The 27,630-nt window shown below is 45.0% G+C and overlaps 2 protein-coding genes across 4 annotated transcripts in view; one reads left to right on the forward strand and one right to left on the reverse strand.

Moving 5' to 3' along the window:
• Positions 1–32: 32 nt before the first annotated feature.
• MFSD9 (major facilitator superfamily domain containing 9) lies at positions 33–12,760 on the reverse strand. Its single transcript, XM_002691186.7, has 6 exons — positions 12,581–12,760; positions 11,468–11,555; positions 10,291–10,334; positions 6,507–6,636; positions 4,574–4,783; positions 33–2,997 (listed from the first exon to the last, which is right to left on the reverse strand). Exons 1-6 carry the CDS (start codon positions 12,752–12,754, stop codon positions 2,186–2,188), a joined length of 1,458 nt encoding a protein of 485 aa, XP_002691232.2. The 5' UTR covers positions 12,755–12,760; the 3' UTR covers positions 33–2,185.
• Positions 12,761–12,862: 102 nt separating this feature from the next.
• Positions 12,863–27,630, forward strand: part of TMEM182 (transmembrane protein 182) — a 61,098-nt gene continuing 46,330 nt past the window's right edge. For all 3 annotated transcript variants that reach the window (XM_024999209.2, XM_024999211.2, XM_024999212.2), the window contains exon 1: positions 12,863–13,665. In XM_024999209.2, the coding sequence (XP_024854977.1) occupies positions 13,513–13,665 (153 nt within the window). In that variant the 5' untranslated portion in view covers positions 12,863–13,512. The remainder of the gene's footprint in view (positions 13,666–27,630) is intronic.

The raw sequence follows: 27,630 nt of genomic DNA on the forward strand, positions 1-27,630 counted from the left end.
AAGATACTCAAAATTAAAAAAAACAAAACACAAACTTTGAGCAGATTTAATTTCCCTGAGGCCATATTATAAACAAAGAGTGTCCATCAGACTGGTGGTGGTTTTCAAACTTCACTGTGCAAACAAAGCAGCTGGGTGTCTTGTGCAAATGACTCCCGCAGGCGTGGGGTGGGCCAGCGTCTGCATGTCCGAAGAGCTCCCGGGACGGGAAGTGGCTGGTCCCTGGCCCACACTTCGAGTAGCAACATGTTAGACTATCTAATATAAACATCTGAAAAAATCACGGGAACGAAACACTATAATTTGTAGTAGTAGAGAATAACAAAAGTGTCTGCTCTCCATACTGAGATCAATTTTTAGGATTCTCAGTATTTCTATGTCTCTAGTTCGTTATAAAACCTCATTAAGTGTACAGGCTTTAACTTCAAAAGTAAAGTGCTACAGTTTAAAAAAATAAACACATGGCTAGATTTAAGAGCTTCTCAGAAACCTATTTCTGAGAGTGAAGAAAAGACAATCTTTGGAGAAATTCTTTTGAAATTCTCCTTCATCGCATAAACCCTTGATTATATATTGTTCGTTTGAGTCTAATCTCTGTGACAACTTGGTACACTTACTCAGAGCGAGGCCATTTTATATCATATTTTGGTTTCCTCAAAAGCACTTGTACAAAAGTTCACACTTAATAAGAAGCTGACGTTTTTCTTGTAGCTAAACAGGAACAAGGACAATCTTCAAACCTGCAGTTAATTCTTCATCATAAATATTTGAGTTTACTCAACACACGTCTGCAGCTGCAGAACAATTTTTTTCTGCTCTGCAAGTATTAAAGTTATAACAAATTAGTGTATTAAAGCATCATTTATAATTACACACATCAGGTGGAAGACTGGAATCCAACCCTAGCAGACTGATTAAAAGGACCGAAAGGAATGTGAGCTCTGGGGGTCTGTGTGGAGAGAGGAGGCCCCTAAACCGTCTGTACCAGTAACTGACGTCACCTTGGAGAGTCAGTGAGTGCTTGCAGTGTCCCGGGCATCTGTGCTCACCCTGCTCGAGGCCCCTGGAGGTGCCCAGAATGTTTCCCTGTAGGTCAACACAGCGCTTCTGTTCTCAGGGGTGATGTCAACATGAAAGTGAGGAAATGATTTTCAACAAAGACACTGTAGCACCCGTGACACGGCCTGAGGCCAGTCTCTCTCTTATCCTGAAGACGTTCATCTGAAAAGCATTTAAGTGGTTTGGTTTCTCCACCAGGTTCTTTCCCCTCTTTCAGGAGCAGATAGATCATCACGCCCGGTCTCCGGGAGATGTGGCTGCAGGCAGGCTCGGGCCTCTGCAGGGCGGGGGCCCCGGGGACCCTGGGCACAGGGGAAGGGCCCCTAGGACTGGGTTCCCCTGGTATACAGTGTGACTGCCGAGAGCCGGGGGACGTGGAACCCATTGTATGTGATCACATGATTTTAACAGACAATCCAAACGCGTTAGCTATTAATAACCACCGAGTCTCTGACTTTTACTTTAATCCAAACCAGCAGGTCTCGGAATGAGCCTTTCTCTACCTCCAGGAGAAACTGGAAAGAGCATTCACTAAACACACCCGATTCCAGGGCCTCGCCTGGGTCCACGGGCTCAGATGGGCATCTCTGGTTTTGAGCCAGCTCCCCAGATGGAACGCTGTGAGGCCCTGAAGCAGGGACGGACTGGTCTCAGGAGAGCAGCTTCTTCTGTCTCCGGCATCTTGGTGGCAGAAAAGCCTCCTTGGAGCTTTGGAACTCCACCTGACATCCGCATCCAGCTGACCAGCATTTCATTTATGTTTCCTTATTTTTGTTCAGCAGGGAAATCCCTGCGGTCTCTCCCCTCCTGGCACGTGTCCTGCTCTGTGAGCCCACCACCATTTCCCCTTGAAAACCCCGGGCTCACCGGCCAGATGAAGAGCAGACTCTTAGGGGAACGCTGATTACCCTCCCCTCCAGCCAAGCTCAGCTCCCGTCTTCACGTGTCTATGTACTGCTTTGATTCTACCTGTCCTGCAGGCCTGACGGGACACCCACGACCAGAGCTTCTTTTTGGAGAGAAGTCATTTCTCTTCACCATCGATCCTTTCCATAGCACCCATCTTGGGGCCTCTGCCCACATCCACACACCTCTGGTATTGTTTCTTCCTGCTGTCTAAATCCACCTACTCGCTTTTTAATTGATCACCCCCTTGGCCACCAGAGTGAGGTCTGTTTCGTGACATGATGACAACAGCCACGAAGCCTAAGGCCGCCCCCAGGCCGGGAGGGCCGCAGGGGCTCACCTCCTGGGCCACCCCCGAGAGGATGGGGGCGAGGACCCGGCCCACGGCCGTCACCGACTGCCCCATGCCCAGGAGGCTGCCGCCGGCCCGCACCCCACCCACGGTCAGCTGGAGGTCGGTGATGCAGGTCCTGCCGATGGCGGTGGAAAAGGACAGGAGCACGGAGCAGGCGACTGCGACATCCAGGCTGCGGGCCGAGGCGAAAAGCAGCAGCAGCATCGACGTGAGCACGCTGGAGTGCAGCAGGAGCCGGTAAGACTGGTGGCCGTACAGCCGCAGGAGGGGCCCCAGGGCGAAGCCGGCCAGGACGCCCAGGGCGCTGCCGCAGCTGGTGACATAGCCAGCAGCCCTGGGCCCCATGCTGAAGCGCTCCTCCAGGGCCAGGACGAAGTTACTGTAGTACAGCATGACAGCCACGGCCATCAGCAGGCGCACCAGGAACACGACCCACAGGGCGGAGAGCACCAGGCTCCTCAGGCCCCACAGGGTGGCCAGCACCTCCGCCCAGAGCAGTCTGGCCGGCCCCTTGCTCACTGGGGTCCCCTGGGGGCTGGCTGGGGTCCCATGGGCACTGGCTGCCCTCTGCACGGCAGAGTCTGTCTTTTCCCAAAGCGCCTGGTTCCTGCCCCGTGGCAAGTCATCCTCTGGACCGCTGAGTTTTACTTCACTCCATGGAAACAGCCAAACGAGACCTGTCAACACGGCACAAGATATGTTAGAGCCTCAGAGAATCCATGCAGGGCCTCCTCGGGGGGAACCACTACTCTGTTTTCCTGTATCAGTCCACTTACTAGGTGGATTTTTGAAACCTATTTTTAACCATTCCCACAGCTACTTAGGCTCCATTTTGATATCAGAATTCTGCTATTCACCTTAAGAAAGAAAATCAACTCTGAATATTCTTTGGAAGGACTGATGCTGAAGCTGAAGTTCCAATACTTTGGCCACCTGATGCGAAGAACTGACTCACTGGAAAAGACCCTGATGCTGGAAAAGACAGAAGGCAGGAGGAGAAGGGGACACAGGATGAGATGGTTGGAAGGCGTCACCGACTCGATGGATTTGAGTTTGAGTAAGCTCTGGGAGTTGGTGATGGACAGGGAAGACTGGAGTGCCGCAGTCCACGGGGTCACAACGAGTTGGACACGACTGAGCAAATGACCCTTTCTTTCACACTCAAACCTGCCCTTCTTGGACATCTTTCTGAATTCATCCCCGTGGTTTTCAGCCCTTCATCACCACGTGGACCGATGCTGCTCAGACCTGCCTGGGGCTGTTCTCACCAACAACACTGATGCCTGTGGTTCCTTGAAACACAGTGTAAGTGGGCTGGGAGCTGAGGGACAACTGATTCATGCAGAAAACTAGCCACAGAGAACGTGGGCCTGTGAGGGCTTTTCATCTGTCCTCATCCTTGATAAAGGGCCTTGGACGTTTCACAGAATCTTGGTACAAGTGCAAAAGGACTCTTGTTGATGAACCAAGAGGAAGAGTGTAATTTAAATGATGAGAAAATGATCACAATCACAGCAACTAATGCTGACTGAATGCCCCTGTCCTTGTGGACTTTATTTTCTAACTGTGTACGTACTGGGGGGACAGAACATAAGAAAATAAATTGCTGATTTCAGAAGTGCTACCAAAAAATTGAGTTATTTTAGACAAGGATCAGGGAGGGCCAGTCTAAGGAAGTAAACATCTGAAAATTGAATGATCAGCCAAGAAACAGTCAGTATAGATACGTGAAAAGAATACTGTAGGTGGAGGAAAGACTGGATTAGAGTCCTCCTGCGAGAAGAAGCCGACATTTGTTGGGGAGGCAGAGGGTGGCCGGCCCACACCAAGTGGGCGTGAGACAGACAGACAGACCCACAGGCATACACGTGACAGGAGCCACTGAGCGGCCCCCAGCAGGGCCGATGTGACCTGACTGTCCTCTGTGAGTAATGAGTCTGTCTATCCTAAGAAAGGGCTTCCCTGATGGCTTACTAGGTAAAGAATCCTCCAATGCAGGAGACACAGGAGATGCGGGTTTGATTCCTGGGTCAGGAAGATCCCCTGGAGAAAGAACGGCAACCCACTCAATATTCTTGCCTGGGAAATTCCATGGACAGAGGAGCCTGGTCCATGGAGTTGCAAAGAGTTAGATACAACTGAGCACGAACACAATACATTCTAAGGAAGACACTGTAATGAGAGAAAGTGGGTAAGACTGGTTGGGATAATCACATCAAGCAAACCACCTCCTCATGATTGATGTCAACTTACCAGCATTGAGAACGAAGACAGAAGAGCAGACGAAGGCCGTGAGATAAAACCCACCGTCCAGCTCAGCCAGATACCCGCCGACCACTGGGCCCAAGATGAAGCCCATGCTGGACGCCGTGTTGAACTGTCCCAGCACCACCGGCCGTTCCTCCTCTGTGACCAGATCAGCGAGCAGGGCCCTTGAGATGGAGAGTGTGTGCTTAAAGATACCTGTGAGGCGACAAGAAACACGTCTGTACATTTTCCAACCAAAAGCATCTCACTTGGGATCCTGAGCTTCATCTCGTCCCTGATGCGGTTCTGATCTCAGTTTTTCGTGACCCTCTAAGGTAGCGGTCTCCACCCTCCAGGATCTAATGCCTAATGGTCTAAGGTGGAGCTGATGTAACAACAATAGAAATAAAGTACATTAGAAATGTGATGTGTTTAAATCACCCTGGATTCATCTTGTACCCCTAATGGAAAAGCTATCTTCCTGTCCCTGATGCCAGAAAGGTTGGGGACCTTTGTTGTAAGGCCTGTAGGTCCCATCCCACTGTGGCTGGACTCCTGGCCTGGCCCCAGACCCGAGTGGGCCGCCTGCATCCGAACCAAGCCCCTGGAGCCCTCAGCTTGTCCACCTCCCACTAGGACATTCCAGGGTCTCCAGCCATGTCTGCGGTCCAAGTGCAGTTCATGGTGGTTTCTATGTAGAGACTGACCACTCTTTATTTGCTCCGTAAATGAACAATTCCCACACGCCTTCTGAAAGCCCAGCACTCACCGTGACCCTGAGGATAACGGAAAGAACAGAGGGCAAGAAACCGAAATAAAACACACTCATCCCTGTCCTCACAGAGGCTACATATCATTTTACACACACACACAGACACGGGAGGGTGTTAAGTGCTATAAAGAGAAACAGAGCAGGGGTATGAAAGACTGAGAGCGACTAAAAGTATAAAACACTAGATATGGTCATCTAACCAATGCCAACTTTCTACCACAAGCAACTTGGGAGTCTGTTGCCAAACTGAAAGCTGTGACCTGCCTTATTGAGAGATGACAATGTATGTAACAACTTTACATCCCTCAAGCTTGAGTTGATGTAACAGATGTGTGTCTCCATCTGCTGAACACCCACACACACTCACACGTGGATGGATGCTAAAGCCACAGGCTGTCCACTGTCCTGACCAACATATGGGGTCCTGGCTGCTGCTGCTGTCTCAATTTGAGGTCAGGAAGCCCAATTTCAAAACTATAAGCTCACCGAGGGAGAGAACTGCAACTGTGCTGCTGGCCGAAGACATGTAGGGAATTCCTACTGACCGGATGCAGAGAGAGGTGGACCGCAGCAGTCAGGTCCTATGACTGAGGCATGTGTGTTCATGATGAGGGGCGAGGAGGGCTCGAAGCTCTGTGAGTGCAAGGTCTGTAATCCCAGAGAAGTCAGAAGAGCCTGGTGGTGCCGAGTGCTTGATTGACAGCAGCTGCCGGTGGTACAGTCCTAACTGCTATCATCATGATAGGCTCTGCACATAAAGCCTAACCAGGGACTTCCCTGATGGTCCAGCGGTTAAGAATCCGCCTTGCAGTACAGGAGAGATGGGTTCAATCACTGGTCTGGGAAGACCCCACATGCTGCAGGGCAATTAAGCCCTAGAGCCCCAACTACTGAAGCCCACGCACTTTCGAGTCCATGCTCTGCCACAAGAGAAGCCACTGAGATCAGAAACCTGCACACCCCAGCCAGAGAAGAGCCCCCACTCTCTGCAACTAGAGAGAGCCCGTGCAGAGAAAAAAGACGCCATGCAGCTCAAGATAAATAAATAAATATTAAAAAATAAAGTCTGATCAAAGAGGCGCTGCTAGGCAGGAACAGGCTCTCTCAATGCAGATGCATAAATTGATTGTTTCTGGACGGACACCCAGCCACAGGGTGAGAACTCACCCGCAGGGACTCTAGCCAGGGTGAACAGGAACACGTTGGTAGATGCTCCGAGCAGAAGGTAACCCAGGGCGCTGCACAGGATGCACACCAGTAAGGAAGACCGTCTTCCAACGACGTCGCTCCAGCAGCCCTGAGGAACGGGGGCGGGGGAAAGTCTCTGACTCCTCGTAAAACCACCTGGCCACCCCGGAAACACCCCAACACGTGACCCCGTGGAAATCACAGGGGAACCGGGTTTAAGATCCATAGATCAATTCTGTTACACCCCTTGCCACATAAGTTATGTTCTCCGGCCTTTCCCATGTGGAATGGGAAAATACAACACAGTTTTGTTTTTTCAACAGCCTAAGATATCAAAGGAAGCATCTATGATGACCTAATAACAAAGAATGGCTGTGGAGATGGTGAAGGATAATTTCTAAAGCCTCGTTTTGTCTTCATTCTCAATACTTTATGCAACTTAACTTCTTAGCAACTATATTCATGGTTTAGAAATTTAGAAAACACTGAAAAACAAAATGAATATAAAACCTCGTAATCCTGAATCTACATTTTTTTTTAACAGTCCCTTGAGACCTGATCATTTCTTCCCTTTATACTTTTTAAAAAACATTTATACATATACTTTTGGCCGTGCTGGGTCTTCATTGCCGCACAGGCTTTTCTCCAGGTGCAGAGAGCAGGGGCTGCTCTCCAGTTGTAGTGTACGGGTTTCATACTGTGGTATCATCTCTTGTTGCAGAGCACGGGCCCGAGGGCATGGGCTTCAGTAGCTGCAGTACAAGGCTCACGATCTGGGGCTCACAGCTTCCAGAGAACAGGCTCCACAGTTGCAGTGCACGGGCTTAGTCGCTCTGCAGCATGTGGGATCTTCCCAGAACAGGGCTTGAACCTGTGTCTCCGGCATTGGCTGGTGGATTCTTCACCACTGAGCCACCAGAGAAGCCCCCTATGTTTTTAACAAAATGCTCATCCTATACATTCCATTTTGGAACATGCTTTTCCAATTAACAGTATATCTTGAACATCATTTCATGTTGTGAAAAAGTTGCTTTTATCTTTCCTCACTTTTCAATGGCTTTTTAGTAATTCTCTCCTCTTTCAACGTGGGAGAGGTCACTGGCCTCCCGTGTTCATAAAGCATGATGTAATCTGGCAGTCAGCACCGTGGGCGAGGCTGTCCGGGTTCAGCTCCCAACTCTCGTCATTCCACATACGGCCCAAGCATCAGTCAATGTAATTACACATACAGGTGTATCTCTGAGGTCGGTTTCTCTACCATAAAGTCGGAGTAATCATATCTGCCTCAGCCACTCCTCTTCCCCATCGACACTTGCTACATGCTTTGAGTTAAAATGAATCATTAAAAACCCACAACTCCCAGACTGGTGGTTGAGACTCGTTATTATGAAGATTAAATGTAATAACGTGCTGAGAGTAGAGCCTGACATATCACAGATAATAAATGCTGGTCATTTTTATTAAAATACACATATGAAAAAAATATTAAACCTCCCATGATTTAGCAAACCTTTTCTTTGAAAATATTTATTTTTAAAATTAAAATGTTTTTATAAAACTTTTAATTAAAATATGTACTTACAAAAGTAGTGGTTAAAGAGGACACTTTAAGTAGGTATTCCTTTAACTGAAGGATGTCTAAGGAAGCTAAGCTAAGTCACTTCAGTCGTGTCCGACTCTGTGCGACCCCATAGACGGCAGCCCACCAGGTTTCGCCGTCCCTGGGATTCTCCAGGCAAGAACACTGGAGTGGGTTGCCATTTCCTTCTCCAACGCATGAAAGTGAAAAGTGAAAGTGAAGTCGCTCAGTCGTGTCCGACTCCCAGCGACCCCATGGACTGCAGCCTACCAGGCTCCTCCATCCATGGGATTTTTCCAGGCAAGAGTACTGGAGTGGGGTGCCATTGCCTTCTCCAGTCTAAGGAAGGGTCTCATTAAATGACAGCTGAGATCTATGAAATGTGCTTTGTAAGCACTACTATCATAAAGCAAAGGATCAATCTGAAAAACAGGATTGGGCCGTGCCTGGCAATAAAAACTCATAAAGCGCTGCTGCGTTCCAGGTTCTCTGATAAAGGCTGCTGATAAACACACGTGAACAAATCAAGCCTGGTCTGTATCCTCAAGGAGATCAGAGTCCAGTAGGAGAAAGGCATTTAACTTGTCTAGTATACACATGCATGTGAATGCTCAGTTGTGTATGACTCTTTGCCACCCCATGGACTGTAGCCCACCAGGCTCCTCTGTCCATGGGATTCTCCAGGCAAGAATACTGGAGTGGGTTGCCACGTCCTCCTCCAAAGGATCTTCCCGACCTAGGGATCAAAACTGTGTCTCCTACATTGGCAGGCGGATTCTTTACCAATGAACTGCCTGGGAAGCCAATATACACACACATATAAAATATTTTGGTATGGAGTTCCCAAAGACAACAGAAAAGATATTTACTAACATGTATCCCAGACTGTTCTCTAATGAGAAAGAATATGAAATATGACGTGCTGCCCTACAAGCAAATGCACTGGTTTCCTATACAGTTTGATACTTGCTATCTATTTACTTTTTTAGATCATTAAGGCAGTGGCAGATGGCAGGGAGAGAAAAAGCACTGAAGAGTTTAGATGTTGAGATTAGATAACCTTGTCAAATGACTTAAACTTTTTAAGTTTTAATTTCCCCCTCAATAAAAGGCAGACTACTAACTACTTTCCTGGGTCATTTTAATGATTAAATGAGAATATGACTATTACTACTATGCCAATTTAAAGCATGAAACTGTAACTAAGATAAATCAGGGAGGAGCTGTTTAGTTATCTGAGAATTCATAATGGAATCTCACAGGATTGTTCTTTGATGTTAAAATAGATTTCACACATGAGCCACTCTGGGGAAGCACAGTGCTGTACAGCTGGTGCTCACTCGAGGTGAGACGAGTTATTTAGACCAAGGTCACAGCTGATCAGTCCCTGACTTCTCTGTTTGAACTGCATGAACCTCCGGAGGCCGAGGCCCCAGGACCAGTGTTATGTAGAGGGCAGACAGAATCAGTGAAGGATTCTGAATTTCAAGCCACTGCACGGTCAGAAGCAGGCATGGTGGGGACTGCCGTGGAGGCCCAGTGGTTAAGGCTCCAAGCTTCCAACACAGGGGGCACCAGTTTGATCTCTGGTCGGGAAACTAGGACCCCACACGCCCAAAGCCCAAACAGCATGGCCAATAATAAAAGAAGAAGTGGGTGGGGTCGGCGAGATCAGCTCTGGGTCTTTCTACTTTCTGTGGTCAATGTCCAACCCATCACTGCCAGTGGCTCCTCTGTCTATACACTTAAGTTTTATAACTGATAAGCCATGTCATTCAAAAGGCACAACTTCACATAGAATCCTAGGATCTGAATGGATTTGATGACTGTCAGTTACTTGAAACAAACAAGACTGGTCATAACATCTGTTTGCATCCTCTTCTCCTAGTAAAAAAGGAATCCTGGGAAGAACATGTTATGATTTAAAAAGCAGGCACTCACTCTGACTCAACCAGGTCCTTTCAGATTCAGCCATCCAACCCCTTCAGGCCTATGTCTTCTCAGAGGTTGACTAAGGGAGAGAGATGACCAATGCGTTTTTCTTGATCTAAGGACACTTAGGTCCTCGCCATCCACACACTTCCTTTTGGGTAAACCTCAATCCGTGATTTTTCTACAGCATGATGGATGGCCCTCAGAGGCATGGGGGCTTTTGGGATGTGCTGCCAGACGAAGAGAACTTACCACTAACGTGCTGGAAAAGAGCTGCAAAATGCCATAGGAGGAGCCTGCAAAAAACAAGTGACATCCATAAAATAAGCTAGATTTGCCAAGAAGGTGGATAAAATTAATAGAAAACATTAGGAGAAAAAGACCATTTTAAAAAGGAAATGACCCCATACTTTTTTCAGATGGAAGAGTCAGGTCATACAATGTTTAGCACAGGTCTTCAGAGTAAAATTGAGGGAAAGCAGAAAAGAGACCGAAGGCCGAAGTCACCCTTAGGGATCTTGAGACAGTGCTTCTTACCCTGTGGGAGGCATGTACACAGGAGTAGAAATCTGAATCCCACAAAGTCTCGACCAAGTCTTAAAATGTTAACATTACCTCCTATGTCTCTAACATTTCAGTTTTATAAAATGCTTGCTTTGTAAAGAACTTACAAAGTTTTATGGAGTGCTTTCAGCTCCATCCTATCACAGAATACATTCCTTCTGCTCTTCAAAGACCCCTTCCCTCTGCTGGGTGGGCCAGTATAACTCAACATAAACTTTTCTAGGGAAATGCAAGCCATAGCATGGCTCAGGAGTTTCCAAATATTACGTACAAAATTCCCCCAACACATCTACTCTTCTCATTTGTGAATGATCAAAGGCTGTGAGTTTTTATCAGTTTCTCACTAATTAGCAGAATCCTACCCCCACTGTTCCCTGGCTAAATTGACAACTTCTGAATGAAGATTCTATGCTGTACAGAGAGAGAAGCTCTCTAAGGTGTTCTGGTGGTGGTGAAGGAAGCCTGTAAGCAATCTGTTCCTCGTGGTGTGATTTCTGTAGATCATGTCTCTCTGGTCTCCCATTAGGTTACAGGTCCCTGTAGGCAGGCGTCAATACCTAACACTTATTAACAGGTATGACCAGAACCCCTGGAGAGACTCAGTAAGTTACCTGTGACGGCACTGGTGGGGCAGGGCATGGGGGTGAACTGTACCGGGAAACCTCTCTGAATATACGTAGTTCAAGAAAAGATGAATCACATTTGCTCCAGGGTCAGACTTTGAAATATTCTGAAAATTCATCTTATACGCTTTTCATTTTACCTTTGGATATTACTTAGCTAAAAGACTGATTTGTTTCCAGGTACTCAGTTCAGGGGGCTTAAAATTCAGTGCTCTGAAAAGGTGCAGGATTAACCTACTTACCTACTATCCCAGCAACCGTTGGACTTGCTCCAAGAGACTTGACATGAACGCTCAGTAAAGGGACGACCATGCTCACACCAAACAAATCCTAAACAACAAATTGCTGCTTAATGCAAATTGGAAACAGAGGCCTGGGTATTTTCAAAGTGGAATCCTGATTATAAACTGATTTTTTTTAAGGACAATATCTAAATTTTTGAGCAAATAAGAACTCATAATTACATTCTACATTAAGATACACTCATCTGGTTAAAGGTATGGAGAAATCCATATACAGTGTGTTACAACCATTGCCATGACTCTCCAGTCTGGTGCCTGACTAAGGTTAGGGTGCTGAGCTCTCCTGAGCCAGGAGAGAAGCAGGAAGACATTCTCCTCCTCCAACCTCAATGCAAGGTGTTCAACAGTCTGTAAAGTTTAATGCATGCTTCTTAGCACAGTTGTATCTGACTCTTTGCGACCCCATGGAGCATAACCCTACAACGTTCTTTGTCCACGGAATTTTTCAGGCAAAAACGCTGGAATGGGCTGCCATTTCCTTCTCCAAGGGATCTTCCCCACCCAGGGATCAAACTCTAGCCTTTCAGGAATCCAAGGCGCACCTCCTGCATAGGCAGGCGGATTGTTTACCACTAGCGCCACCTGGAAAGCTCTGAAAATGTACCTAATTCTGCCCAAGCGGGGTTATCAACAGCGACTTTCCTACATGGCCTAGTAAAAAGGGCCTGTGTGTTCCTACCACACCTGTAGCCACATTGCTGGGGGACGCACCTGTCACAGCATCTACCACCCGGGGTCACCCTTGTGAGTGGCTCGATCACCGAGTCACACCTGAGCCTGGTGCTGGAGAGTCTTAAATCGCGGGGCTGGGGTGAGGGTGAGGGCGAACTGGACCCCGCGTGGGCGAGAGGGGCAAGCTTCATCTGTGGCCAGGTGCAGCATGAGGGGTGAGTGCGGGGCAAGAAGGGACCTCAGAGGTAGGGAGGTATCATCAGGCGTATCGCAGGTTTCCAGTCCTCGAACAGCCTGGCGATCACCCAGGATGTGCAAGGAAAAGCACCTTGGTCGGGTTCCAGGTCGCCGACGCAGCCCGCTAGCCCCGCAGTTACTCACCAGGAAGCCTACCAGGTAGAGGCAGAGCAGGAAGCGGCGGGCTCGAACAGCCCCGGGGCCAGGAGCCCCTTCCTGGGTCCCTGTCCCGGGCTCCTGCCGCGGTCTCCGTGTTGCTGATACCAAACCCCGGTCCGGAGCCATGCCGCTGGTCTGGTCGCCCGGCTCCATGCGCATGCGCGCGGGGGGCTGCGCGCGGGGGGCCCGCCCTCGGCGCGTCGGCCTCTCCCCCCGCGGAAGCGAGCGGCTGCGCCTGCGCAGAGCCGCGCGCGCCGCTCACCTTCTTTCAGGGGCGGTGTTTCCGACGCAGGCGCAGTGAGGCGGGATCCGCGTGGCCCCGCGGGTTCGCGCCCCACCCAGAGAGTGGCTGTGTGTGCTGGACGCGCCAGTTTTGTGATGGTGATGATGATGCTCTGCGCACCCTGGGGATAAACAGCCCGCTTCCCCCTCCCATTGCCTGGCTGGAGGGGATTGCGAGGATGAGCTTTTTAGCTCAGAAGTGACGGGGTGTCCGACGGGATCGTTCTTTGGCGGGAAGAAACTCAGACTGGGCGTGCCTAGTAGTCAGTGACTGACCTGGAGAAAGAACCCTTGGCCCCTCCCAGCTTCGTTTTTCCCACTTGAAACACAGGAGGACCCAGTGTGGACCAGCCTCTTGGAGGGTGACGAGTCTATATATTAATACAAACACCGCCCCAGCGCTTTTTCTGGGACCTGCGAGGGCGGCTCACTTGTAGAACATTCGCTGCCGTCTGTTTTGGCAACGTGGAGCCTCCTGGTTTGGAGGTTTTTTATCCCAGGAGGGCTGACCTTCCACGAGGGGTGGAGCAGGAGTTCTGCTGTGTTGGGCCGGGAGACCATCACCTGGATAGTTGGGCTTCCTGAAGCCACCAAACCGTCAGGAAGCCCAAAGGGACCTTCTCCCGGCTGAAGTGATGGAGCCGGGAGTACCGAGGGCAAGTTGGGTGATCGTTGTCCAGTGGAGTGAGGAAGGACTGCGTGGAACTTTCCAAAAACAAGGAAACGAAGATAGAACTGTGGAAGAATCAATTTCTGGACTCCTAAAGAAAGACTCATCCTTGCATGAGGTAAAGACCCCTGATCAGCTGATGTTTAGGCTGAGGGCAAGGGAAAGAAGAAATAGGCAGAAAGCAAACAAACAAACAAACAAACCCAAACAAAAACAAGAAAAAACCCCACACACAAAAAAACAAAAGCCCCAAACAAAAAAAATCTCATTTATGAAATCAGTGTCTCTTGTTATTCCTGTAAGAGGTGTTTTCAGCATAAGATGATTAAAGGACACTTAGTTGCAGACTTCTTTTAAAGACATGAAGAGTTTATATGTTAATTATCATGCTGTCCTCAGTTTGAATTAGGTCATTAACGTTACTACTATTTCTGAAATAAATCACTAGAAAAGTTTCCTCTTTTAGATAAGAACCTTAGCCTTAAAAAGAAAAAAGAAAGAAATAGGTAGTAAAATAAAGACAGAAGCCACAGATACCAGCTATGACTTTGGGGCTACTTCAGGGTGAGAACTGTTGAAATTTTGCATATTTTCTGTTGTACATGTGGGTGTTGGCACTTGCTCACTATTTTCTTCTGTCTTCTTCCAAGTATAACTTTACAAGTCCTTAAAGTTTAATTTTAGTAAGTTTTTAAATTAATAATTTTAGTAAGTTTAGCTTAATTTAGTCTTTAGGTAACAGAAAATTCAGTAAGACTGAATTTGAGGAGTAATGTATAGAGGCAGAATGGGTACAATGACTGTTGCGACACTTTCCCTTCATGGAGTTGTTTTATGAAAATTGAAATGTGAACAGAAGGATGCACTTGGAAACCAAGTAGCCAAAGAACGGACTGTGCCGGTGATCAATTTATTGGTATCAGCTCCAAATACATGCATCGTTGCTCTGTTGTGTGATCCTGGCGCTGGATTCTGTAGACACATCTCCTTTGCTAGCTGGCACGATGTGAAACTCTGTCTGAGGGACGCTGCATGGGGAAGGAGCTTCTCTAACACTAAAGTGCTTTTCTCTCTTCTTGTTCCTGCAGTGTGTGGCTGACTTGTTAGACATCTAGTGGTCCGTAGCCCCTGCAAGGTTCAGTGACATGCAGCACATTCCCTGGGCATCCCAGCTGGTTTCCAGGAGAACCTCCCAGGTGTCCCAGCTAGTCATTTCCTGGCCATTTCCACAGGCACTGCTCTGGTAGCCTCCCAGTGATTTGCATCAGTTTCCCAGCTGAATGCAGTCGGTAAGCACAAGATATAAGAGACATCTGTATTTGGTAGAAAGATATAAAACTGTATTCATAAACCACATGGTCATCTATGTAGAAAACACTAAGGAAGCTACAAAAAATTTTTACTAGAACTCATAAGGTAAGGTTAATGAGGTTGCAGAATACAAGATCAATATACAGATTATAATTTTATTCCATATGCCATAAAGGAGAATGAAATGGCAACCCACTCCAGTGTTCTTGCCTGGGAATTGCCAGGGACAGAGGTGCCTGGTGGGTACAGAGTTGGACATGACTTAGCGACTAAACAATAGCAACAAATGCTACAAAAAGGAATTAGAAACTAGAGTTTAAAAATCCTTTTGAAAACATGACATGTGAAATGGGGATACATTTGACCAACAAATGTGCAAAGAGATATTCCTCTTTCTTTGGACCAGTGATGCCTGTCCTTCTTAGGGGTACGCCAAGAAACCTGTAACCGTTCTGTTTATACCATAGCTTTGAAAGATGTTGCATATCGCCACTGGTTAAAGATGAAGCTTACTTACAGATTATAAAGTGATAGATACTCTAAGCCCAGTGTTCTCACTTGAAATGAAAATCCACTAGATGTGCAGCTGGACATCACTCTCATGGGATGTGGAGGCAAGAGAAGCAGACACAAACATGCTAATGTTTATGCTGCTCACTGTATTATGAGTAATAAAGTCTTTTGTTTCTGATGCAGGCGTCGCGTGTCTTCTGCTGGCACCTATGAAACTGTAGTAAGCTAACTTAATTTTTAAACGGGGTAAGATTAAAGACTTAACAAAAACCTGTACACTGAAACCGCAAAACATTGCTGAGAGATACGAAAAAGTACATAACTAAATGGAGAGATGTATACCATGATCATGAACTGGAAGACTGAATATTATTAAGATTAGCATTCTCATTTATAGTATGCTGCATTGGGATACAACTGTTTGTCATTTGAATATCTACAGATGAAAAGAATATACCAAGATTTGGTGGCATATGGAACAATAATGGGAATGTGTGATGCCACAACCAATTTGGAAAAGAGATTGAAAATATCTTAAAAAGTTAAATATACACCTACCAGATGACCCAGCATATGAGATATTTACCGAAGAGATAAAGGAGCATATAGCCAAACAAGATTTTGTACACAACAATTGATACAAGCTTTATTTGCAATAGCCCTAGACTAAACACAACCCAAATATCTGTCAAGTGAATTAGTGAACAAGTTGTGGTATTAATACTTAGCAATAAAAATGAACTATGAATTCATGCTACATCATGGATGAATCTCAAAATAGTTATGCTGACTGAGGAAGCCAAATGAAGAGAATATGCTATATAATTCCATTCATGTAAAGATTTTAGAGAACTCTGGTTTCAGTTCCAATGTGTAAAGAGCTTGGCAGTTGCAGCTCCCACACTTAAAATGAAAAAAAAAAAAAAAAAAGATGACAGAGTGAAAACCAGTAACTTTTTAAGTCCAGAGTAGTGTGTGCTCAGTCATGTCTGACTCTGCGACCCCGTGGACTGTGGCCCTCCAGGCTCCTCTGTCCATGGGATTCTCCAGGCAGGAATCCTGGGGTGGGGTGCCATGCCCTCCTCCAGGGATCAGATCTGGGTCTCCTGCATTGCAGGCCGAGCCTTTACTGTCTGAGCCACCAGGCACCTGGGAAAAGGATAATGAGACTGCTCGAGCACCTTGCGTGTCTTTTGGTCTCACGTGGGAAGCAGGGAGAAAGCTAAGAAATGCTTCTGGAAGTCACCATCCAAGCTCACTGAAACACAGAGATTTAATCATAAGGTTATAAAAGTCCCCCCCCCCTTAGGAAACTATAAACAGGGCTTTGCTATAGTGACAGTAAACTACAGCTGAGAAAGATGTAAGACAGAGACCCTATTTTAAAACAAGTTTCTAGGGAAGTTCAAAGGCAACAGGGAAGGGGGGAAAAAAAGGGAACAAGAGGAATCTGAAGTCACTGGCACCTACAGTTATGAAAATATTAAACACCTGGCTCCAACGCATATTCACATAAAGCCTTATGCTAAAAGCCCAAGCACCTGAGTTTTTAGTACCTAATACGTACGTTCAACTTTCAGGAAAACAATTACAATTTTATTAGAAGAAAAATAGTTTTAAGAGACAAAGCAGGCATCAGAACCAGACTCAGATATGACAAAAATCTTGTAATTATCAAACAGGGAATTCAAAATAACTGTAATTACTGTTAAGAACTCTCATGGAAAGTAGATAAGATATGAGGACAGGTGGGTAATATAAGCAGATACAAAATATCTGAGAATGAATCAGAAGGAAATGATAGAAAGCAAGACCATTGTGATGGAAGTTAAGATTGCTTTTGATGGGCTCATCAGTGGACTGGACTCAGCCAAGGAAAAAATCATGGAGATTGAGATAAGTCGATAGAAGATTCCCATACTGCAAAGCAAAGACAAAAAAAAAGAAAAAATTAATCAGAATGTTGAATTGTCAGTCAATTTCAAAACATATATACAAAATTGGAATACTAAGGCAGGAGGCAGATGGACCCCCCTCACCAACCCAGGGTAAAACAACTTGAGATTCATTCTCTATTGACCGAAACTCCAAGACAGGAATAGCAGGACAATTAAGGGAGGAGGCTGAACCCTGCACAGATGGCATATTTCTTGTTCCCAAAGTTGGGAGACCTTCCCGGCCATACACACACAGAAAAGGCTTCTTGGAGGCCAAAGGGGAGTCATGTCAAGTGATGTTCTACCCATAGGCCTTTTCAGTAGGATCCATCTTGGCTGAGAGATGTGTGTGCACACATGGAAGGATGCTGCTGCTGCTGCTGCTGCTGCTGCTGCTAAGTCGCTTCAGTCGTGTCCGACTCTGTGCAACCCTGTAGACAGCAGCCCACCAGGCTCCCCCATCCCTGGGATTCTCCAGGCAAGAACACTGGAGTGGGTTGCCATTTCCTTCTCCAGGGGATCTTCCACACCCAGGGATCAAACCTGGGTTTCCTACATTATAGACAGATTCTTTCCAACTGAGCTACCAGGGAAGCACAATATGAACTGTGAACCAGGCAAATCAGAATGATTGGCCAAAGGAAACTGGAAGAAATGCCCCATAAAATTAATTCAGACTACCACGAGGGCACAGCTCAGGAACTCTCCCTCTGAGTGTGCCCGTGTGTCTGTCCACATGAACTGTTCTCATTTTCCTCCTAATAAATACTTTACTTGCTTCACTACTTTCCATCTTTATGGAGATTCTTTTCTGCAAAGCTGAAGCGCCAGAGACCTTGGCACCGACTGCTGGTCTAGTGGCTAGAATTTGATGCTTTCACTGCCCCGACACAACCCCAGTCTCTGGCTGGGAACCCAAGCCCCACTCCAAGCTATTGTAGGTCTAGGCCACCTGAGATCATATCCAGTAGAAGGGAGAGAGAACAATTATTTAAAGTAAAAATAGCCTCACATTTTCCAAAGATAATGACAGGCAACTGTACACACAGGTACATCAAACTCAGAACAGCAAGCAGGATAAATACCACCCCCTGCCAACATAAGATACATCATATTCACAAATGCAGAAAACCAAAGAACAGCGTCAGCATTCCACTGGATCTAGAATTCAGCTAGATCAGCAGGATACCCGTTCATATCAAGATCACACTGACCGCCGTCTGGGCCATAAAATAGGCATTAACGATCTCAAAAAAAGAGAAACAACATAAAGTATGCTCTATACCCCCAATGGAATTAAACTAAAACTTGATATCGGAAAGTAGCTGGAACACTCAGAAATATCTTGAGATTAACAGCACAGTTCTAAATAACACATGGTCACGGCTGAAGTCTCAAGATAAAGAAGCATTTTCAACTAAATGAAAATGAAAATACAACTTGTCCAAGTTGTCAGATGCAACACAAACATGCACTTAGAGGGAAATTTGCAGCTTTGAGTGCACGCGTCAGAAACAAGAAAGATCTAAATCAGTAATAAGTGCTTCCACTGTAGGAAACCAGAGTTAGAGCAATTTTATTTTCTTCGTTTAGAACCAACTCCCTGATCTGTATAACATTCCTTCTTCCTGAAGGCTTTAACATTTCTTATCTTCTGTGCTGGCAATGAATTCTCCCTGTCTTTATAGTATGGCTAGGCTTGATTTTCCCTTCACTTTTAAAGGATGTAGAATCTGAGATGAAATGTGGTTTTTTCTTCATTCAGTCCTTAAAAGATGTCACTCTGTTGTCTTCATATTTGTGTATTATGTGATGATGTATCTGCTGTGTTCTGTGTCTTTTTCTTCTCTGGGCTGTGCTTAGTCGCTCAGTCATGTCCGACTCTTTGCGACCCCATAGACTAGCCTGCCAGTCCCCTCTGGGATTCTCATGGTGGGGATCCCTCATGGGATTCTCCAGGCCAGAATACTGGAGTGGGTTGCCATGCCCTCCTCCAGGGGATCTTCCCAACCCAGGATTGAACCCAGGTCTCTTTCATTGCAGGTGTGTTCTTTACCAGCTGAGCCACCAGGGAAGCCCAAGAATACTGGAGTGGGTAGCCTATCCCTTCTCCAGGGGAACTTCCTGATCCAGGAATTGAACCGGGGTCTCCTGCATAGCAGTGGATCCTTTATCAGCTGAGCTAGCAGGGAAACCCACTTTTTCTTCTCTGGCAGCCTCTAAAGATTTTGTCTTTTTCTTTGATACCCAGCAGTTTGAATATGATCGGCCTACTTGTGTATTTTTTCTTTCTTGGTTTTAATCCTGCTTTATTTGCACTGAGCTTCTTTGATCTGTTCTTAGATGTGTCTCTAGTTTAGGAACACTTTCAGCCATTATTTCTTCAAATATTTCTTCTGCCCCATTTTCTGTCTTGTACTTCCGGGATTTCAGTGATATGATAACATGATCTAATGCTATTGCCCATTAGACCTTGAATGATGTGTTCTGTTTATTTTTTTCTTTCACCTTTTTTTTTCTTTTTTGCATTTTAGCTAGGATAATTTCTGTTGATTTGTCTTCAAGTTCACTGGTTTGTCCCTTGGCTGTCTTTAGCCTGCTGGTGAAATTGTCAAAGACATTCTCCACCTCTGTTACTATGTTTTGGCATCTAGAATTTGCATTTGATATTTTACTTATAGTTTACATCTCTGCTAAAGATGCCTATCTTATCTTACACATTGTCTATCTTTTCCAGTATAATTTTTAACATATTTATCAAAATTATTTTAATTCCATTGTGGTATAGTTTCAGCATCTCTGTCAAATCTGGGTTTAATTGTGATGATTGCTTTGTCTCTCCAGCCTGCATTTTTTCTTTTTTTCCAAAACAATATCGTTGTTTAGTGGCTTAGTCGTGTCTGGACTGTAGCCCACCAGGCTCCTTCTGTCCATGGGATTTATTATTAAGATATAATTTGCATGCTACCAAATTGGTAGTTTTGATGGACATTTGGGTTGTTCCCAGTATTTGGATATTATGACTCATTCTGCTATGGACATTTGTGTACAGGTTTTTGTATAAATACATGTTTTCTTTTCAAAGTGGGGCTTCTGGATCATTTGGTAACTCTATGTTTAAACACTAGAGGAACTGTCAAACTATTTTCTAGAGTGCCTGCACCGTTTTATATACCTACTGGCAGTATATGCTGCTGCCGCTGCTAAGTTGCTTCAGTCATGTCCGACTCTGTGCGACCCCATAGACGAAAGCCCACCAGGCTCCCCTGTCCCTGGGATTCTCCAGGCAAGAACATTGGAGTGGGTTGCCGTTTCCTTCTCCAATGCATGAAAGTGAAAAGTGAAAGTGAAGTCGCTTAGTCATGTCTGACTCCCAGCGACCCCATGGACTGCAGCCCACCAGGCCCCTCCGTCCATGGGATTTTCCAGGCAAGAGTACTGGAGTGGGGTGCCCACATCCTCTTCAACACTTATTTTCCAATGATGGTGGATTTACATTTCCTTGACGGGAAGAGTGTAGGATTTTGTGTGGCATTTCGTGATCATCTTTTCATGTGCTTATGGGTTATTTGCATATCTTCTCTGAAGAAATGTCTGTTCAGACACTTTGCCCATTTCTAAACTGGTTGTTTATCTTTTTATTATTGAGTTGTTAGAGTGCTTTGTATATTCTAGATACAAGTCCTTTATCAGATATATAATTTGCAAATATTTCTCCCACCCTGCAGGTTACCTTTTCACTTACTTGGTAGTTTCCACTGATGAACAAAAGTTCATTTCATTATTGTCCAGTTTATCTAATTTTTGTATTACTTGTGCTTTTCCTGGGTTATATAAAAAATCATTGCCTAAATCATGGTCATGAATATTTATACCCACGTTTATTTCTAAGCGTTACATGGTTTTAATTCTTACATTTAGGCCAGTAGTCTGTTGTGAATTATTATTTTTTGTGTATTTTGTGAAATAAGGAGAGAATGGGTCATGGCTAAAACGTCAAGGACACTTGGTGTGCTTATAAAAGCTAAGTAGTCGTTTTTTTGACTAATGTTCTATTTGCCTTTAAGACAATTTCCTTAGACTTTAAATGTTCAGATGTTTGAAATAGATTTCACAAGTTACACAAGTTTCATTGGGGAATGGATCCGTGGAGCTGCCCAAGCTACCATTCTGGAAATAGAGCTCAAGCTGGTTTTTCTTGCTTTTTACATGTCCCGTGATATTTTGTTGAAAGTTTGGCATGCTGTATAGGATAGTAGGTAGTGAAGTTACGCTATTAATACTACACACACACACACACACACACACACACACACTTTTCCTTCGGCTAGTCATTCAATGTGAGGGTTTGTGTTAACCGGGTCCAGGGTAGTGTGAGGGTGGTTTGTTGTTGCCATGGTTACCCCACTGCACCATAGGACCGACGTTTCTCTAGCTCAGTGCTTCTCGCCTGAGGGTGACTTTGCCTCCTAGGGATATTTGGCACTGCCTGGGGCATGTTGGAATTCGGGGTGTGCTACTGACATCTAGTGATTGGAGACTACAGGTGCTGCTGAATATCCTGCGACTCACAGGGCAGCAACCCAGCTTCCACAACAGAGTCACCCCGTGTCTGCCGTCCGTGGTGCCGAAGGTGGGAAGCACTGCCCGAGTGCTACCTTATGCTTAAGGTGCGGGCCAGTTTGCTTCACCTTTTACTTGCAGGAAAGGTGGCAGAATGCTCTTTCCAGCTTTCTAAATTTCCAGATGGAAATGGAAGTCTTACTGATTTTGTCACATTGTGTTATTTATTTGTCAGCTGATACTGAGCTGAGATATGCCCAGAGCATCTCACTCCTGACTTTGTTTCCCTGTTCTGGGGTGATACATTAGGGCCCCTTCCTTATGACTCCATTTAACCTCAATTACCTCTTCCACAAGTCCTAAGTCCATGGAGGGTTAATGGATCAATAAGCCCAAGGCTCCTAGAATAGTGCCTAGGACACAGTGAGTGCTCTGTGTGTGCCCGGGGTGTTACTGTTTTGTTGCTGTTGTCATTGTTATCTAGCTTTTGTGCTATTTGAGTATCCTGATGGGTTCTAACTTTATCCCTTTGCTCAGTCATGTCTAACTCAGTCTATGGCGACCCCATGGACTGTAGTCTGCCAGGCTCCTCTGTCCATGGGATTCTCCAGGCAAGAATACTGGAGGGGGTTGTTGTTTCCTCTTCCAGGGGATCTTCCTGACCCAAGGATCGAACCTGTGTCTCCTGCATTGATAGGCAGATAGACACTTTTACCACTGGGCCACGTGGGAAGCCAGCTTTATCCCTTAGCACGTGTATGGTCAGATTAAACAGGGACCTGGCTGAGCAGGACGTGAAGAGAAGGCTGAAGTACCTGCAGCAGTTCTGACTGTGTTCACATCAATGCAACACCAGCTGTTTCCCCAACAGAGACCTGGGGACACTAAGGTTACAGGGACGTGTCTCCCCGCCCCCCTACCCTTTCCTGAACTGGATTGTCTTTCCTCTGCGGGTCCACTTGAACTGGCTCACAGACCCTGGATTCATCTGAGCCTTTTATATGTCTCTTCTTGGAAAAGTCTTTGGAATGGAAATTTTAAAAGTCCATATTCATCTTGATAGGTAAAGAATGACCCAGTGACAAAGGTTTTTAAGGGGAAGGCAACATACCCCAGAGGCAAGGATAAATAAAAATGTCTTTCTCTAAGTTAAGACTCAAATTGTGTATGCAAGATTCATGCAAAGCGCTTTCACAGCCTAGGGTCCAGAGAGGGGAATCTTCTCATTCACAAGGCTTCTGGTATAGGGAGTATAATGTATTCCTTCAGAAAGAAATACAAGGAAACAAAGGGATGAGTAAGTTAAAATTGCCATCATTAAATCTGTATTTGTTTATATAATACATGCATTCCTATAAGTTACATTTTTTCATTTATGCTTTCATATATCAAAAAATTTCTCCTTCTGAAGTGGTGTGTGTGTGTGTGTGTGTGTGTGTGTGTGTGTTGATTTTAGTCAAAAGCAGGTTTAAAAAAAAATAAGTTTCAAGTTTTTTTCCCCTTTCAAGAGTTTATGCGCTTCAGCACACTAATGGAGTTCTTTGGGGAACTGAACTTGGAGCTGGGCATCAGACCCCTTTTCAGTGTGGAAGATAGTTGTGTAATATAGTTCCCTTTGTGTGAGTTCCTTGTGTAAGTAGCTGTCAATTCAGTGGAGTGTAAACTGCCCACATGAATGAGTGAATGAGCCTGTGGATGGATCCTGATTCGCTTACGTTCAACGTAAGCTATTTATCAGAGCCTTAGTACTTGGATGACACCATCTTAGTTAAGGCTGTCAGCATCAAACTCTAAAAACAGCAAATCCTTGCACTGCAGAATTTGTGTGATAAAAATCCCAATGGACCTTGAGTACCGTGGAATGCAAACTTTACCTGTGGCCAGCAGATGGCACTGTTCAACCCAATTTAATTCAACTCAATCAGATGGATATTTGGTCAGCCAAGTTTTTACTGGGAAAGTGAAAGTTGCTCAGTCCTGTCCGACTCTTTGGGATCCCATAGACTATACAGTCCATGGAATTCTCCAGGCCAGAATACTGGAGTGGGTAGCCATTCCCTTCTCCAGAGGATCTTCCCAACCCAGGGATTGAACCCAAGTATCCCGCATTGCAGTTGGAGTCTTTACCAGCTGAGCTACCAGGGAAGCCCAAGAATACTGGAGTGGGTAGCCTATCCCTTCTCCAACGAATCTTCCCGACCCAGGAATCGAACCAGGGTCTGCTGCATTGCAGGCAGATTCTTTACCAGCTGAGCTACCTACTGAGAACCTACGTAAAGCATTGTGCTAGGGTTAGGGATGTAGCAGTAAACAAAGACAGGACCTCTATCACCCCTGCAGGGTGTATTTGTTGTTCCTATACTATGTTCAGGATGAGAAGGCGTGTAAAAGTAATCTCATGAAATTACAGACCATGGTCCTGTTGCCATAGTGTTGGATGGGGGAGGGAGCAGGGAGGACGACATACAAGACCCAAGAACCACAACACAAAACAGACTTAAAGAGGCCATTAGAGCCACAGAGACCTGCAGTGACGGTTCATGGGCAGTAAAAATCTGTGTCAGTAGTGATCAAAGGGGAACAATTGATTTTAGGGTCATCACTCAAGTCTATTGTCTGTGTCTAGGACTTAGGACCACAAACCGTTATATATAACCTTTAGGGCCAGGTGTGTTTAGAACTCAGAATTTGGGGGATTTTGGAAAAGCAGCAATATGTGTGTACTGTACATTACCTGACACCCCCACCAGCACACCCCCGTGGAGCCTGGTGAGCACTGTAACCAAACGCGTTTGTGCTTGTGCAATCAAATGTGTAAGAATTCACAATAGAGTTTATTTGCATCCTCTTGCCAATCAGGGTTGGTTTGCTAAAAGCTTTTGGTTTTCAGAAATTTTGAATGTTGGAATGGCAGATAAAGATTGTGGATCTAAAACATAGTATTCCAAGACCAAAATGAATTTTCCCTCAGATCTCCACAGAACCACTTTGCTTTCTGAAAGTTTGATTTCTTTCTTTATTTACATATTTGTTCAGCACTTTTGGATGTTGAGCGTTGTCATTCCTGTATTTTTTAAGAATAAAGTAAACCAGAATTAATTTTTTTTGTAGAATGTTTAGATAGCTTCAGTAGATATGTTGAAACAATTAAGACTATTGCAATATCAAGATTGGAAATTATGACCTTAGAAAAAACGTTTGCTCCTTATCACTCACAAATTAAACATGACTTGGGATTTCTGCTAACTTGTAGTGTGTTTACTGGTTTTAAAAAAAACACAGTTAAGTAAATAAAAAGACACTGAATAAAAACAGGCAAAGTCTTCCAGTGTTTATGGCCATCTATCCTTTGGTTGTCAAGTTTTATTTAATTTGTAAAAAACAAGGGAGGAATTTACCACACTACCTTGGAATGCTCATGATATTTGTATCCTCAAGATTTTAAAAGATGGATTAAAAAACCATTTTAGATTGAGAAATTAATTTAAAAATAGTTTTTGCCATAATTTCTCTCAGAGACAGGAGACTCTCAGTGGGATATTATTTCCAGGAAGTCAGGAGGACCCCATGCAGAGCTCCCCTTGCTTACCTCTGGCCTTCTGTATGCCACCAGGAAGGTCCTTAACTCCCACCCAGAAGACCTTTAGAAGCTGAGATTCCTGCCCAGGAAACAGATCATTTCATATTCTACCAACTGAAGGCTTATTGGTACTCAAGGCATCTAATATGCTTAGGATGGTGTCTGCCACAGAGCAGATGCTCATTAATGTCAGTTACTATTCACTTCCGTTTACATCTCTGACAGTCAAGGTCTCCCAAGGGATTGAACCTGAGATGCCCTGCTTGTGCCTTTGCAGGTTCACTGTGATCACCGTGTCAACGTGAAATAGGTTCAGTGTTCACCTAAGGCACGGCGCACACAGTGGTGATGGCGCTGTCCCACTATAGGACTGCTGTGAGCTGAAGTCAGTGCTAAGGTCTGTCTGTCTCCCCGCATCTCCCGGTCTTTCACTAGAAAAGAGATGCAAAGGGAGAAGATCCAGTGTCTGAATTTGTGAAGACATCACGGGAACACAGCAGCTGTTTAACAGTTACGTGGGCGCTTAAACAATGTTTTAAGCTGCTGAGAGACCTCAAGGAAGAGATAACTGAATGATCGTTGGGAATATTTTAGGAATGATGGTAAATTAGGCGTTTCAAATGAAAGGCAAATGGTCTAATTTTCTAAAATGGAAACTTTTTGACCCCTGGATGGTAAATTATATTTTATTTCTAAAGAAGAATCGATGGTGGATTTTTTAAAAGATGGTTTGTTATTATCTGCAGAGGAAGCACAGACCCTGCTAAAATCCTTCTCTACAGGTTTCACAAAGAACAGGCAAGAGGAGCGCTATTTCTTCCTGATGGATCACCAGTTAAATAGCTCAGGCTGTGTACTTACATCACAGCCAAGAGTCATAATACAAGATTTTTATTTTACTTTAGTGCTCCATGTATGTCAAGCACCATGATAAACACTGAGGGTAACGATAACTGAGCTAAAGGAGTTTTATGAAATCAGAACTAGTATTTTTCTCAAATAGTTGCCCATGAATGAATGGTTGAAAACAATTAGATTGGTTAATTAGAAGCTGCTTTGATATACATGTACACACACAAACGTGTGTGTGTGTCTGTGTGTGTGTGTGTATATATATGTGTATATATATGTGTATATATATATATATATATATATATATATACATTTTTACAATGATGCTTATTCACTTTTGGATAAACCAAAAATGGTGAAAAAAAAATATTAGTTGATGAACCTCTTCCAGAAAGGTGATATGTCGTGTGTGACAGAGATCAAAATTGAGGTGAATTGTAGCAATAACAAAATCCTACACTCTTTTCTACTTATTTGAAAAATCTGTTGCTGCTGCTGCTGCTAAGTCGCTTCAGTCGTGTCCGACTCTGTGCGACCCCATGGACTTCAGCCCACCAGGCTCCTCCGTCCGTGGGATTTTTCAGGCAAGAGTATTGGACTGGGGTGCCAATCTAGTTGTTTGTATATATTTGTGTGTTTGTGAATGCATATGTTAAAGATTTGGTATTAATGCATAGGTTTTTTATCATAAGCCATTACGATATAAAGTAAAATTTTCCTGTAAAGATTCCTCTTCCTTTCCAAATAACAACATTGTCACCTACAATAAAACTGCATGACCACAACTACTGTTATCTTGGGAGAGGGTTTGGGGTGACCAGAAGCTTATTACTACAGCCTCTATGTACCTCATTCCAATGAATCATTTTTTCCCTACTAGCTCATGCACTCCTCATGGTCAGGGCCTGTGTATCTAATAAAATGCCTGGACAGTCGCAAGCTCTCAGTAAGCACTTCTTGAAGATGCATTCTTCCCACCCATCCCCCAAGACAAACCCCTTAATTTGATCTTATATTGCATTAACTATAGAACAGCATCTTTAATAGTTTCCTACTGCTGCCATAAAAACCTAGCAATACAAAGTTAGTGGCTTAAAACAATACAGATTTCCTTTTCTGCAGTTGCAGAGGTCAGAAATCCCCAAAGTCAAGGTGTTGGTAGGCATCATTCCTTCCTGAAGGCTCTTGGGGAGAATCTGGCTTTTTTTTTTTGGTTTGTTTTTTGTTTTTACCTCTTCCATGCTCTACAAGCTGCCCACATTCCTTGGCTTGTAGCCTCTCTCCTCTGTTTTTAAACTGGCAAGTCTCTGACTGTTTCTGGAGTCAC

The sequence above is a fragment of the Bos taurus genome, chromosome 11 (genome assembly GCF_002263795.3).
Source record: "Bos taurus isolate L1 Dominette 01449 registration number 42190680 breed Hereford chromosome 11, ARS-UCD2.0, whole genome shotgun sequence".
NCBI lineage: Eukaryota > Metazoa > Chordata > Mammalia > Artiodactyla > Bovidae > Bos > Bos taurus.

Excerpts from the sequence above, each read along its gene's own strand:
- MFSD9 (XM_002691186.7), bottom strand. The coding sequence starts at position 12,754 with ATGCGCATGGAGCCGGGCGACCAGACCAGCGGCATGGCTCCGGACCGG. Across the intron at positions 11,556-12,580 it reads TCTACCTGGTAGGCTTCCTG|GATTTGTTTGGTGTGAGCAT; the intron begins GTGAGTAACTGC and ends TTTGTTGTTTAG. Across the intron at positions 2,998-4,573 it reads TGTCTTCGTTCTCAATGCTG|GTCTCGTTTGGCTGTTTCCA; the intron begins GTAAGTTGACAT and ends CCGTGTTGACAG.